General features: G+C 35.9%; 3 protein-coding genes across 4 annotated transcripts; all 3 read left to right on the forward strand.

Moving 5' to 3' along the window:
- The first annotated feature begins 319 nt into the window (after positions 1 to 319).
- LOC114247137 (uncharacterized) lies at positions 320 to 4,830 on the forward strand. Of its 2 annotated transcripts, none has more exons than XR_016324299.1 (6): positions 320 to 484; positions 592 to 2,135; positions 2,210 to 2,334; positions 2,415 to 2,606; positions 3,480 to 3,555; positions 4,667 to 4,830. XR_016324299.1 is itself a non-coding variant. In XM_028180002.2 (6 exons), exons 1-6 carry the CDS (start codon positions 427 to 429, stop codon positions 4,812 to 4,814), a joined length of 2,139 nt encoding a protein of 712 aa, XP_028035803.2. In that variant the 5' UTR covers positions 322 to 426; the 3' UTR covers positions 4,815 to 4,830. The 2 variants fall into 2 exon arrangements, 1 of the variants encoding a protein (XP_028035803.2); XM_028180002.2 differs by having other exon boundaries at positions 322 to 484; positions 2,210 to 2,330.
- A 918-nt stretch (positions 4,831 to 5,748) lies between these two features.
- On the forward strand, positions 5,749 to 8,446 carry LOC149501440 (uncharacterized). Its single transcript, XM_089733076.1, has one exon. It carries the CDS (start codon positions 6,077 to 6,079, stop codon positions 7,628 to 7,630), a length of 1,554 nt encoding a protein of 517 aa, XP_089589202.1. The 5' UTR covers positions 5,749 to 6,076; the 3' UTR covers positions 7,631 to 8,446.
- A 3,131-nt stretch (positions 8,447 to 11,577) lies between these two features.
- LOC114247182 (uncharacterized) lies at positions 11,578 to 14,813 on the forward strand. Its single transcript, XM_028180067.2, has 2 exons — positions 11,578 to 12,219; positions 12,304 to 14,813. The coding sequence occupies exons 1-2, from the start codon at positions 12,061 to 12,063 to the stop codon at positions 13,882 to 13,884; spliced, it is 1,740 nt and encodes a 579-aa protein (XP_028035868.2). The 5' UTR covers positions 11,578 to 12,060; the 3' UTR covers positions 13,885 to 14,813.
- The last annotated feature ends 1 nt before the right edge of the window (position 14,814 follows it).

Consider the following 14,814-nt stretch of genomic DNA (forward strand, 5'->3'; position numbering starts at 1 on the left):
TTTCTCTAGGCAATTGATATCTAGACTGCGGTGTTTATATAGAGATAATAGAGCAGAAGTGTAGAGTTTGGAAATGAAAAGTAAAGGGTGGGTGACAAAAATAACTCTCAACTGTCAATGTGGCAGTCAATCATTTACTCGGTCTTTGAAGAAGAGAACAAGATTGCGTAAATACAGTGCAACCTTAATATAACGAACTTCAATATAACGACGTCGGCGATAAGCAAATCTTGATTTCTCTTTTCGTCATAAAAATATACAAAACCAACCAAATTCCATTCAACTTGTTATTTATCTATCGATGAATCGATTTAAAAACACATTAAATTAACATTTGTTTAATTATTTTTAACATTAATTATATTACAATTATTTAAAAGGCTTTTCAGTAGCACTCCAACACCAGTTTCATTTTATACGTGAATTATGTTAGAAGTCATGTCAAAATTCAAATTCATTCTTATTCTGCCACTCTTGTACCACGGTAAGAACTTTTAATTCTATTTCTTTTATTTAATGTATCTGTGCCGCTAAAACGCTAATACGGTATATTTATACCATATTATAATGTTTTTATTATGATTATCACAGCAGTAAATGCAGCGGAACAACAGAGCGGCTTACATTACTATGGGACTTCTTACGTTCGGGACCAAAGTCCAAGCATCACTACATCAGAGGCTATCAAATCTGCTTCTCCTCAACCACGATACATTCTGGCACAATCGCGGACGGTATCCAGACCTATTATGATAGATTTTCTCCCAGGAAGACAACAACCTGCGGTTGTAATATCCCGGACAACACCAACAAATGGAATTAATCCCTGGACTCCGCCTTCAGTGACTACCTCTTCAACTCCGCCGCCATATCCGAAATCACCATGGACAATTACAAGTAACGCAGATCCTTCACCATCATTGACAGTTACCAGCAATTCGGAGCTGATTAATTCATATCGACCATGGCAATCAACACAGAGACCATACTTCCCGACGACACCGACACAGACGCACATCATAAATGCAACAATCTCACCCAATTTAATCATAATGTACCCGGGAGCATCAGCGGGAACTTCAATACCACCATTTCTTCCAAGTGGAACAGGAGTGACATCGCACATTACAGGAATAACAGATGGTCAAGCAAGACCCACAGTTCCGCAGCCCATTCAAACTAACTATCCGTACCCTCAATCAAATACATTTCAGACAACAGATAAACCACTGCCCGCATTGGTGTCATCGCAAACTCCTCCTCTTTCTATAGTATCAGTCACAAGGCCTCCTCCAACAACACCGTGGACAATATCTACAACTGTAACTGAACCTCCAACATCCCCTCTGTATACTGGGTCCCAGAAATCAAACGAGCCTGAAACAAGTCCGCCAAATCCTTCGGTAACAGCGCAACAAAACGTTTTGTTTGGACCAGGTCATTTATCGACGAATACATCCGTTCCTGAGCCTCAACCCGAACAAGTACCAATATCGACTTTACCCGGCCTACAACCAAGCCCGATAACAGGACAAACAATTGAACTACAGCCAGATATAAGTTCCAGGCCTGCCTCAATAATACTGCCAGTTCGTCCTACTCCTCAACCAATCCCTAACCCTATATCCCAGCCACAATCAATTCCAATTTCGGAACCGAACTTTGTTTCTGTGCCACAAGGAGAATTACCGTTACCACCACAACATCCACTTTATCCAAACATAACACCGCGACCTGTTCCAGTTCTTATTTCACAGCCAACAGAATTCCTAACGACAACTACTCCTTTATCAGAGCTTCAGCCAGTTTCAGCACAGCCAGCTGTGCCGCCAATAAGCTTTGTGACACAAGAAACTGAAACAAGGCTCGAGCCACATCCAATCCAGATACCTAAACCTAACCCTCAACCGGCACCGGTGCTTTTACCAGTTTCACCACCAACTCCTTATCCAAACATTTGGCCACAACCACCACAGCCCACGCTCTTTCCCGCTCAAAAGCCAATAGATGTACGCCAGCCTCCACCGCCTATGACTTATGCCGCGTCATATCCGAAAACGACTGATTTCGTTTGCAGAGAGGCCTATGGCTATTACCCTGTAACTAATGAATGCGACACTTACATTGAATGCAAGGTAAAGCATGATGTTGATTGAAAATCTCTCAAATAATAGATGTGAGCAGTTTTAAACCGTTTATTATTTTTCAGCAAGGTATAGCCGTCAAACAAAGTTGTCCCGACGGGCTACATTTCAAATCGAGCACGCAATGGCCAGATTATCCGTGCGCATACCCTTCAGACGTTCAATGCACATCGGGGTCCATCAAGCGTTCGTAATTTGATTACTTTTATAGATACCACATACATTTTTCTTCCAAATTTACTAGTCTACAATATAAAATAAATATTTCAGAATACGCAAATCCGACGGCAGAATGCCCACATGAATACGGTTTTTATCCGCTTAAAGAGAGTAATTGCAGCAACTATATCATGTGCCACGAGGGAAAACCAACAATAATGCACTGTCCTTACGGCCTCGCGTTCAACTTCGATAAAAACAGCTGTGACTGGCCCGAGAACGTACCGGCTTGCAATGTTGATGGTAAGTCATTCTAAAGTATCGAATCAAAATAATTTCCTATCACAAATACGTCAAACGCGTTCAACGTTAAGCACAACTTGAAACATTTGGAACAAGATGGAACGAAACCTTTCCCGATGCAGAACACAAAATAAACCACTGATCTAGCTTAAATTCAAAACATTAATCATTTGCTAAGTTAAGAATAAGTAGCTGTCATTTACTAAAAAATTGTGATACCATAAATATTGTGCGCTACCTATATGTATATTTTTATGATAATAAAGATTAATTTTTTTTATTGCTTGGATGGGTGGACGAGCTCACAGCCCACCTGGTGTTATGTGGTTATTGGAGCGCATAGTCATCTACAACGTAAATGCTTCCACCCACCTTGAGATATGAGTTCTAAGGTCTCAGTATAGTTACAACGGCTGCCCCACCCTTCAAACCGAAACGCATTACTGCTTTACGGCAAAAATAGGCAGGGTGATGGTACCTACCCTTGCGGACTCACGCGAGGTCCTACCACCAGTAATTACGCAAATTATAATTTTGCGGGTTTTGATTTTAATTACACGATGCTATTCCTTCACCGTGGAAGTCAATCGTGAACATTTAATACTTACGTATTTTATTAGAAAAATTTATACCCACCTACGGGATTCGAACACCGGTGCATCGGTAGATACAAATGCACCGGACGTCTTATACTTTAGGCCACGACGACTTCATGTGATCATTTTATGAATTTTCAAAACCGCCATATATCCCTAGCCTTTGGAAACGGTTCGAGACATACTGTTGATCAAAATTCTCTTTTAACTTTAGGGCAATTCAATTTTTCGTTGTTATTCCACGTTCGTTCAACAATTGCTTTTTTTATTATTTCAGCGTTCAAAAATTTCACGTGTCCAACTCCACCTATAAACGAAGTCGGCGATCTTTCAGACACCATGCATAAGTACAGGTAAGTTTTCTATCTCAATGCATTCACTCAAAATAAATCACAAAAGCTCACTACTCAATAATACAATGAAACGCAAATAGTATGTATACCATGCGCATCTAACTTTGACATGATAATGCATGAAAATATTAATGTTAACACATCGAATTTAATAGTATGATTCACTAACACAAATATTAGACGCTTACAGCTCTAACACAGCTTAAGATTAACAACTTCAGAGTAAGCAACGGCGGATCCAGGGGGGGGGGGTCATGGGGGTCATGACCCCCCCCTGAGCTAGTTCCAGGACTTGAACTAACTTGGACTAATTGAAGAACATAATGATTTATATATTATCTATTGTTATCAAAATTAAATTATAAGTTCTTAACTTGCCCACGACTATGTGACCCCCTCCTGGCGCCAAAGCTGGATCCGCCCTTGAGAGTAAGTAAGTATAGGGAATCTTTGTGTTTAGTGCGAGTTTTTTAACTTCTCGACCGCGTAAAAGTTAACTTAAATTATTTGTACATAGACACTATGTACCTAATAATTAGGTACATAGTCGCTATCAGCTTATAAATGACATATTACCTACATAAAGTCTACACTAATTCAAAGCGAGTTAAAATATAAGTACAACCTGATTTATTAGTATGAGAGAGCTATGATTTTATTTTATTTGAATACTATATTGATCGACCACTTTTAGCAGGCTCCACATTATGTTTTACCGAATAGAACAAATATATCTGGAATGCATATGTTTAATATTTAATTGAGCTTCGGATACGAATAAGGCATTGCAAAAAGACGATTGCCATATAAAAATAAGATTTTTTTACTGGTGGGTACCACCATCCTGCCTATTTCTGCCGTGAAGCAGTAATGCGTTTCGGCTTGAAGGGTGGGGCAGCCGTTGTAAGTACACTTGAGACCTTAGAACTTTATCTCAAGGTGGGTGGCGGATTTACGTTGTGGATGTCTATGAGCTCCAGTAACCACTTAACACCAGGTAGGCTGTGAGCTCATCCACCCATCTAAGCAATAAAAACAAAAAAAAGGAAAAACAAGTAGAAGAATTAATCGAGAATTTTAATCAAGCTAACAATACCACTATTATTTCTAGGTATGGCAACAGCTGCAGCTTCTACATTGTCTGCCATAGAGGATATCCACGTCTGTTGAGTTGCGATCCCGGCCTATCTTTTGATCAAGAATCGGAATCTTGCATAGATTCTGCTCTTGTACCTAACTGTAACATGGGTCAAAAATAAATTTTGTTTTACTTCATTTTGTAGGATTTTTTTTGCGACACCTTTCGATATATTATAATATTTTTAGTAAATAATACCTATCTTTTGTTTTTGTTTTTATTTACTTTGTCCAAATGGATAGCAAAAAGAAAATAACCTTTAATATAGAATTTTGTAATAAAGGGCCGCATCCGTGTCTATTTTAAGAAAAAGTTAAATTACATTGTATTATTGTGTATTGCCCCCTGTTTGCTTATTGTATTATTTAGAATCTTTTTTAATCAATGCAAATAATTAAACTGGCAATACAAATAGAAATGAATAATTATAGTAATAGAACACAAAGCATCTATAATCAGAATTATTTTCTCTCTGAATTATCTGTTTTGACCTCGCACATCGCTTGAACAACTGATCGCAGCTTAAACAGAACGACAGATTGAAATCATTACAAAAATATAGGTTTTCTTTCAATAAAAACGGATATTGCAAAAAGTCGTCATTTCATTTTTGGATTTCACTTCTTCGCTGTTAGATGTTACAATGATTACGATGATTATAGTAATAAAATTAATACAAAAGTAAACCTGTCACCCGGCATTGTCGATGAAAGTAACGCTTTCATGTCTTATGTTCGATTTGAATAGTTTTTAATACAAAATTACAACCCACCAAAAGTTAAAGCAAAGTTATAAAGTCTGCGGTAGGCAGCGACTTGGCTCTGCCCCTGGCATTGCTGAAGTCCATGGGTGACGGTAACCACTCACCATCAGGTGGGCCGTATGCTCGTCTGCCTACAAGGCAAAAAAATAATAATTTCAGAGCTTTGTATTTTTTGGCTACAGAGCTTTGTATTTTTAACACATATTACTTTTTGAAAAAATAGTGCATGCATATTTTGAACCACCAAATAATACTCAGCCTCCTAGTAAGACTCCTAGTTAGTTCTCATTTTGTTTATTTTTATTTTTTATTTTTTTACTTTATTTATCCTTTCCGCTTTTTGTGTTAATGACTTTGCCTTTTAGGCGGTATTCCCTTTGCCTGCTCAATTCGACCATAGAAACCAAGTAAAAGTTTGTGGTGCTTTTATGATTGGTTGTGAGAGGCGGGAATCTTCAAAAAATTTGGGACGGAACTTGAGAAGAGGGCCAATTAAAAAATTCATATCCTTTTTAATTAATTTAATTTGATATTCTGTAGATATTGTAGCATATTTTAGTTTATAACTGTATATATGTTTAGTTTATAATTGTATATTTTAGTACTTTAGCGTAGATAGTATGGAGTTGGAGGCGGGAACGGATCCCCCGGATCCGAATATTACTGAGGAGACAACTGATACGACTAACTCAAGGTTTAGCCAACCAATATTTTTCTGTGATGAGTTCGACCTTTCCAACGTATCTGAATTTGTCAACGTTAAATCGAAGAAATCCCAAAAAAAGAAACAACTTGTTAATTCTTTTAAACCAAAGATCTCGGACAAACAACTTTCGTTGCGCCCGCTGCAGCAGGCTTTGGCGGGAAATCTTGCAAATAACGTAAATAAGCTTATAGTGCCTCCTCGCCAAATTGTACAGACCTCACCAGAGCCTACTTCAGCGAGTCCTTCTATGACACCATCTGAGACCCCAATGGCTGACTCTGTTTACAGAAAAAAATACACTGAACAGGATCCTGGTCCATATATGGTCCATGTTACTTTAATCTCAGATTCTAATAGTACTACATCACTGCACCCACTTAAATTTGGAAATTTTCTAAAGAAAAGCAATCTTGGTAATATCTTACAGGATGGAATTAAACGAGTAGGTCGTAATCGCCTGGCAATAACTTTTAAAACACATAGTGATGCCAATATTTTCATATCCAACATGTCTATGAATCCATTGTATAATGTAGTGATTCCTACATATAATATATGTAAAATGGGTTTGATAAAGGGTATCCCTCAGGAGTGGACTCATGAGGACATTGTAGACAATCTGCAAATCCCAGAAGGCTATGGACAAATTATCAAATCCCGTAGATTAAACAGGAAGTCTGTCAACTCAGATGGAACTTCATGGATTCCTACTCAAACTGTGGTCTTAACTTTTGACGGACAGTCTCTTCCCTCTAGAGTGTATTCCTTTTTTTCAAGTATTCCAGTTGAACAGTATATTTATCCAACGGTACAATGTTTCAATTGTTGTCGCTTTGGACACACTCGTGTTCAATGCAGGAGCAAACCTAGATGTAATAAATGTGCTGGAGAGCACAGCGGACTGGCTTGTAATACTGAGACTTTTTCTTGTGTTAACTGTAGAGGTGAACATATGGCTACAAACAAATCTTGCCCTGAGTTTAGTAGACAAACAAATATTAAAAAACATATGTCTCAAAACCCCATTTCATACCAAGAAGCCTCTAAATTGTTTCCTATTGTAAAGAAATCATATTCGCAAATAACATCATCTATTCCACTATCTGCCCAAAGTTTAAATGATGTAGATAGTTCAAATTCTGTCTCTTACAAAAAAACTGTTATAAAGAAGCCTAAACAGGCATCTATTTCAAATAAGGGTTATGACAAATCAGAATATAAATCATTGATCCGCAGCATTTTATTTGATGAGTCTCAAGGTAAAGTAGGTTCCGCTTTGCAATCCAAGAAAGAAAAGGATACACAGTTGCCATCTTCTGACACACTAAATAAATTGTTATCCACACTTATAAATATTATTGCTAATTCAGAACTACCAGAACACGTTGCTCTTTCACTTATAAATAATATTTCACTATCAATTTTCAATATTTTTAAATATGGACAGAGTCCTCCAGTGGAACTGTAAAAGCATAGTTCCTAAAAAACATGAAATTATATCTTTAATTAATTCACATAATATTTTTTTACTAGCCATATCAGAAACTTGGTTAGTTCCAGGTTCCAATTTCCGTATGGCCGGTTTTAATATTCTCAGACATGATAGACATGATGGGTATGGTGGCACAGCCCTTTTAATTCGTAATAATCACAGATTTTCTTCTTTGCCAATCCCAGCTTTTAACTCGGATATTTTACAAGCAGTGGCTGCCCGAGTAGGCGAGGTAACATATCTATCTGTGTACATTTCAGAAAAGGATTTATCTGTTCTGCCTATACTAGACAAAATCATTCAATCATTACCCAAACCAATAGTAGTTCTAGGGGATTTCAACGCTCACCACTTCTTATGGGGAGCACCCAACGATGATGGCATGGGAAATGGCTTAATGGAGATAATAAATGATCATAATCTTTGTGTTCTGAATGATGGGTCCCCCACTCGTCGCCCAGTTCCGGGTCAAGCCCCAAGTTATGTTGATATAACACTTAGATCAGCCAGTTTGTCTTCACTGTTAAACTGGGAATGTTTAACGCTGTCCTGTGGCAGTGATCATTATCCCTTATTAATTTCCTTGCCCTCTGGTAAAACAGGCACTTTTAATCCACTACCGCCGTTATTTAAGTTCAGATTAAATAACTATGATTGGGAACTGTTTAGTCAAGAAGTCGAATCGAAAATTATGTCTTTTCCAAGTTTATCTACTCTTGATGATTATAACAACATAAACAAGGCGTATGATAACCTTATTACGGCATACTTAGCAGCTGCAGATAAACATATCCCCAAAAAGAATGTTGCCCATAAGAAAATATCTTCTCCCCCATGGTGGGACAAAGAATGTACAGAAGCTGTCAATAAAAGAAATGATGCAGAAAAACTTAATAAGCAATGTTTGACCATGCATAGTTATTTATTTTATAAAAATGTTGAAGCGGCCACTAAAAGGCTTCTTCGGAAAAAGAAAAAAGAGGGATGGAAAAGATTTTGTTCCAAGCTTTCGCCTGATTCGCCATCCTCCCTAATCTGGAAAAATATAAGAATGTTTAGATCTTCTTTTATAGCCCCATCTAGAAATTATACATCGCAAGAATGGATTAATCCTTTTTTGGACAATATCGCACCCACTATGGTTCCTAAGTTTGACCAATTGCCTTATACATACTCTTATATATCAGATAACTCTAATATTAATAATAACTTAGCGTGTTCATTTTCTTTGCCGGAACTTCAATTAGTTTTGAACCGGTTATCAGACTCCACTCCAGGATGTGATGGTATTCCTTACTCTTTCTTAATTAATTCAAAACCTATAACCCTATCATATTTACTGAATTTAATTAATTCTATAATAGACACTGGTATAATACCTTCTTCCTGGAAACATCAAATTATAATACCTATATTAAAGCCTAACAAAGATTCAAATAATCCTTTATCTTATAGACCTGTAGCGTTATCATCTGTTTTGGTAAAATTAGCAGAACATTTAATTAAACAAAGATTTGAGTGGTACGTAGAACATAACAATCTTTTGCCTTGCTCTCAATATGGGTTCAGAAGAGGTAAAGGTGTGTCCGATAGCCATGCCATTTTTGCATCAGACATTTTTTTGTCTTTTTCGAAATCTGAATCGGTTGTAGGAGCCTTTTTAGATATTCAAAGCGCGTATGATAATGTAAACTTAATTAAATTAAAAGAAAAAATGTCGGATTTAAAATTACCATTAAAATTTATTGATTTCATTTTTAATTTATATACTGGAAGAACTATTTCTTTACATATACCTGGTTTTGAGGATAAAATAAGAAAAGTTTGGAAAGGTATCCCTCAGGGTTCTGTTCTAAGTCCTCTATTATATGACATTTATACTTTCGATCTCCATTTAAGTGTTGATCCTTCCTGTTCCATCTTACAATATGCAGATGATGTCTTAGTTTACTCTGCTAACCGTGATATTAAAATAGCAGCGGAAACTCTTAACGATTCATTAAACAAGTTATCATCCTGGCTCTCTGCCCAAAATCTTTCGTTATCTAAATCTAAAAGTCTCATAGTTGTTTTTACGCGGAAAAGAAAAGTTCCCACCGTAAATATTTTTGTTGATGGAGAACGAATACCAGTGGTTAAAGAGGCGAAATTTCTTGGTCGCATTTTTGATTCTAGTATGAACGGTAACGCTCATATCAACGACATTGTAAGAAAATGTGAGAAAAACATAAATATTATGAGAGCTGTAAGTGGCGTTTGGTGGGGGTCTCATCCTGGTGTACTTAGGTTAATGTATAATGCTTTGGTACGTAGTATATTAGACTTTGGCTCCATAACTTTTTGTCTTGAAAACAAACAACCTCTACATAAATTAGATTTATTACAACATAAAAGTCTCAGGATCGTTATTGGAGCCATGAATAGTACTCCAATAAATGCTTTACAAATAGAATGCTCTGAACCGCCGCTATCTTTGCGTAGACAATACCTTTCTGATAGATTTATATTTAAAATTCAACAATATCATGGACACCCCTTAATTTTGAAACTACAAAATCTTTGTGAAGTTATTAATGGACGAAATGCTTTCTGGCGTAACCGGAAAATCCCTTACTTAGTTTCTAGCTATAGAAGATTTTTAGAACTACGTTGTTCAATTCATAAATTTCAATGCCACTCAACTTTTTCATATGATTACGAGACTTTAATGTTTGTACCCGATATCAAGTTATCAATAGATATCCAAAAAGGATCAAGCTCGGCAAACTCAAAATTAGCCTCCTTTATTAAAAACTTAGAACCTAAATCGGAGGATTTCTATACTGACGCGTCTAAATCCGTTTCCTCGGATGAAAAAAGCGTAGGAGCTGCTTTCTTAAGACTCTCGTCAGGTCATTTTCGTCTTTATAAATATCCACATCTTTCTTCAAACTTTGTTGGAGAAGGCATGGCTGTCCTTGAATGTGTCAAATATATAATTTGCAATAAAATAGAGAATTCATATATATTTTCTGATTCATTGAGCTTTCTTCAGTCTCTTTTATCAAATCCATTTAAAAAGAAACCTCCTTGTCCGCTTTCTCTTGAGGTAAAACTTAAATTAAAAGAATGTCATGATTCAAATTTACGAGTCACATTAGCATGGATTCCTGGCCATTCGGGCATCCAAGGAAATGAATTGGTAGATTATTTAGCTGCTATGGCCGCAAGGCAGGGTAATACATATATTGACAAAGTGTATACTCAAGACCTATTAGAAAAGCCTCGGGAGTATCTTTTAAAAGATTGGAACTCCGAGTGGGAAAAGTCTTGTTTATCAAAAGGTGGACGATATCGTCGTCTTCATATCAAAATTAATTTAAAACCTTGGTTTTCTAAGTTTAATTTCCCAAAAAAAGTAACATCTACCATATCGAGATTAAGATTTGGCCATTGTAGTTTACCCAGTCATTTATCGAGAATTGGTGTCGTTGACTCAGATGCTTGTGAACATTGCAATACCAATGGAAACATCGAACATACATTATTTGAATGTGTTAAATACAAATCCAAACCACTTTATGAATTCCTTATAAAATTTCGTGCTCCTCTCCCTTGTGACTCCTACACTATACTTTCCTTTGTTGATTTCAAATATACTAAAGCTCTTATTTCTTTTCTAACCTTCCATAATATTTTATTATAATATCTTTTCTTCTTTACATTACTATATTTTACTATATGTATATATTGCCCTAGTTCCTCCTATACCGCCTATTTCTAAAGTCCCTGCTCCTATCCCTCTACACTGGAATATCATGGCAACTTGACATTTCAAGATGAAGTTACTATGTCACCTTTGGCTGACTCGACTCTGGCTAAAATAAGCTTCCGAATGAAGTTTGATCGCCATATTGAAGAAAAAAAAAAAAAAAAAATGATTGGTTGTAGCTAGTAGGTAAAACCGTAGAACCAATAGGATAACAGAAACTTAAAAAATGGTAGCAAAAAGAACAATAAAATCATTTTTCTGCGAAAATAGCGCGATTTTGGAATTTTCTCAAAATATCTTTAAATTTAGTGGTACATTAATCCATTATTCTTGTACCTTGCTGTGCCAAAATTGTAAAATCAATGTGTAATCACCATTTACTCTATGCTTAAACAAAGATATTGCAAGCAAATTAACGGAAACAGGCGGCCCCTCCGAGATGTTCCGCTAGCGCAGCCCTGGCGGACATCGTCCCAGTTGTCTCAACGGATCGAACAGCTGCGTAATCGTGAAAACGGACCAAAGTTACACCACATAATAAATATTTTCTTCAATTATAACTGGAAGAACACTAATAAGTGATGATGAGAATAATTTAGTGAAAAGTGGTACATAACTACAAGAATAAGAGCGGCATTCGTGATTTCAATGAAACATGAAAATGGAAGATTCCTTTATTATAGCCAATTTTAATTCTCTGTGTCGCCTTTGCCTCGGTAAAAGTAGACTCGCCATCTCAATATTCGGAGCTGCACCTGATGACATTAATAACGTATCATTGACCTCCAAAATAGCTGAATGTTTTGAGTTACAGGTTGGTTTAGCTAGATTGTATTTAGTGAAGACCTAAGTGCCTAATAATATAATTTAACATACCTATCATTATCCATTCTTGCAGATCGATCCTAATGATGGTTTACCTGGCAGGATTTGTTACAAGTGCTTATTCAAAGTGGACAAGTGTTCAAAATTCAAATTACAATGTATCCAAAGTGAAAACAGACTCAGACAAATCACAAATCGTATAAATGAAGTAGATACTTCAAACTCATCTGAAATTACTAATTACACATACAGCAATTCCCAAGATGAACAGAAACATAAGCCTGAAGATTTTATTGTTGAAGATAGCGTTGTGATGGTGGTTGATCCTAGTCTTGATTATGATTCTTCGGATGATTCTGAAAATGTAGAAACTGTGGAGCAAGAAAATACTGATAGAGGCAATACTCCTGATGCGGATGCAATTCCGGAAACATTTTTCAAGAATGTTTCAATGTGCCAATATTGTGATCAAGCTTTCATTTCACAAGAAAAATGTAAGGAGCATGAACTAAACTATCATGATCCAGACATGCCTTTTAAATGTTATGAATGCAGTTTGGCTTTTGTGGAAAGAAATCAGTATGTACAGCATACGAAACATGTCCATGGAAATGACAAGCCCTATCATTGCCCTGAATGTAATAAATGTTTTGGACGAAGATCTGATTTAAGAAAACATTCTATTGTACATACAGGTATCAGACCTTACCAGTGTCAATTTTGCTTGAAGAGTTTTTCACGTAACACAAACTTGAGCAAACACTTGAGAATACACGCTGGTCACAGACCTCATGTTTGCCCTCTGTGCCCTCGTAGCTTTGTAGCCAAAGGTGACCTACAACGACATGTTCTTGTTCATTCTGGCATGAAGCCTTATTCGTGCAGAAAATGTCCCTCTACATTTGGACGAAGAGATAAGCTCATTAAACATGAACTAAAACATGGAATTGTTGTCACTGAGGATAAACCTGAAGACTATGCCAACAGTGTTAAACAGGATCCAAATGACATTGTTGTCAGTGTCAATCCTTTCAGTAACCTCATGACTTCTCCAACACAAAATTCAGATCCTTCAATCCCTACTTACGAACTTCCTAGTGTTCCTGACCATATTTCTGGGGAAAGTAGTTTTATAAAGATGCAAAAAGATCCCTCCACATCACATAAACAACAAAACTCATCACCAAAAAAGGCTACACCAGTTAAGAACAGACCAAAAAACATAAAATGCCATCACTGCACAAAAAAGTTTTCTTCCCTAGATGCATACAAAACTCATGTTTCAATTGCTCATATGGGATCAAGAGGATTTCAATGTAAAATATGTTTTAAGAAATTTTCCAAAAAAAGGGAGTTAGATCGACATGCTCCAATTCACACTGGAGGTAAACAATTAGCTTGTGACCACTGTGATAAAAAGTTTACTAAAAAAGACAAATTTGATAAACACAAACAGTCACAGGAATGTTTGGTTGTGAATATGCCTTGTATAGAGTGTGGTGTTACCTTTGAAAAGAAAGCTGACTTGGTTGCACATATTAAATCACACTTCAATGATACCTATGATAAGTTACAGATTCCAGATGTTGAGATTAAAGTAGAGAAAGATCCAGAAATACCATGTGATGAAAACTATTATGATTTGGGAACATGAGATTTAGACATAATATTTAGGAAATGTTATTTATTGAAATAGTTTTCTAAAGATAGTTAGTTTAATAGTTAATGGTTACATATTTATTGGTTTTATCAAAATAATGCTAGAATCTTTCTGTTTAAACTACAATACTTTCTTAAATTATGTTTCAAAGTATTACTAAATTAATTCTAATCCTATATTTTTTCTGTTAAAACACACAGTAGTGAGAAAGTATTCATTTAATATAGGAACCATGGTAAGTATCATAAAATAGCCTAGACTAAACAGTTATACTCCCCAATAAACTATGTTATTAATATTCTTGATCTCTTTTGTATAACAGTATGATCATATCGACGCTTGAAAGGCAAAAGTGACTAAGCGACAATGCGTGAACTTTACAGTAGACTAATTTAAAGTTGAAATACCTGAAAACAAAATTTATTTTATCGAATCTAGCTCTAGTAGAATCTAGCTAGTAGCTGTATGATTGAAATGATTTTAATAGACCTAAAAATATATATTTTTTGCGCATTGAATATGATTATTGCCTATCATTTATGTACAAAGCAGTTATTGTCGCTTAGTCACGTTTGCCTTTCAAACATCGATATGGATTAAATAAATAAAGTAGTGTATCTTAAAAGTAAAATGTATGGACGATTTCTAATGTATTGAAACTCAGTACCTAACTAATTGTGTAGTTTGATTTGTAAATATTGCAGTTAATCCAAAGATTTTAGAAAACTAGCTGTAGTTAGTCATACATGTGACATACTCAGATATTAGTTAACTAGTGTGATACATAATAAATAATGTGACTGTTGTTATGAAACACGAAATGATTTGGAACACTAAAGCATTGCACTATTGATCGAGATACATATTCTCTGTAATGTTCACAAAAATCTGAAACTTCTAATAAAATGTTCATTTCCATGTTAT

The sequence above is a fragment of the Bombyx mandarina genome, chromosome 15, assembly GCF_030267445.1.
Source record: "Bombyx mandarina strain Sakado chromosome 15, ASM3026744v2".
NCBI classification, from domain to species: Eukaryota; Metazoa; Arthropoda; class Insecta; order Lepidoptera; family Bombycidae; genus Bombyx; species Bombyx mandarina.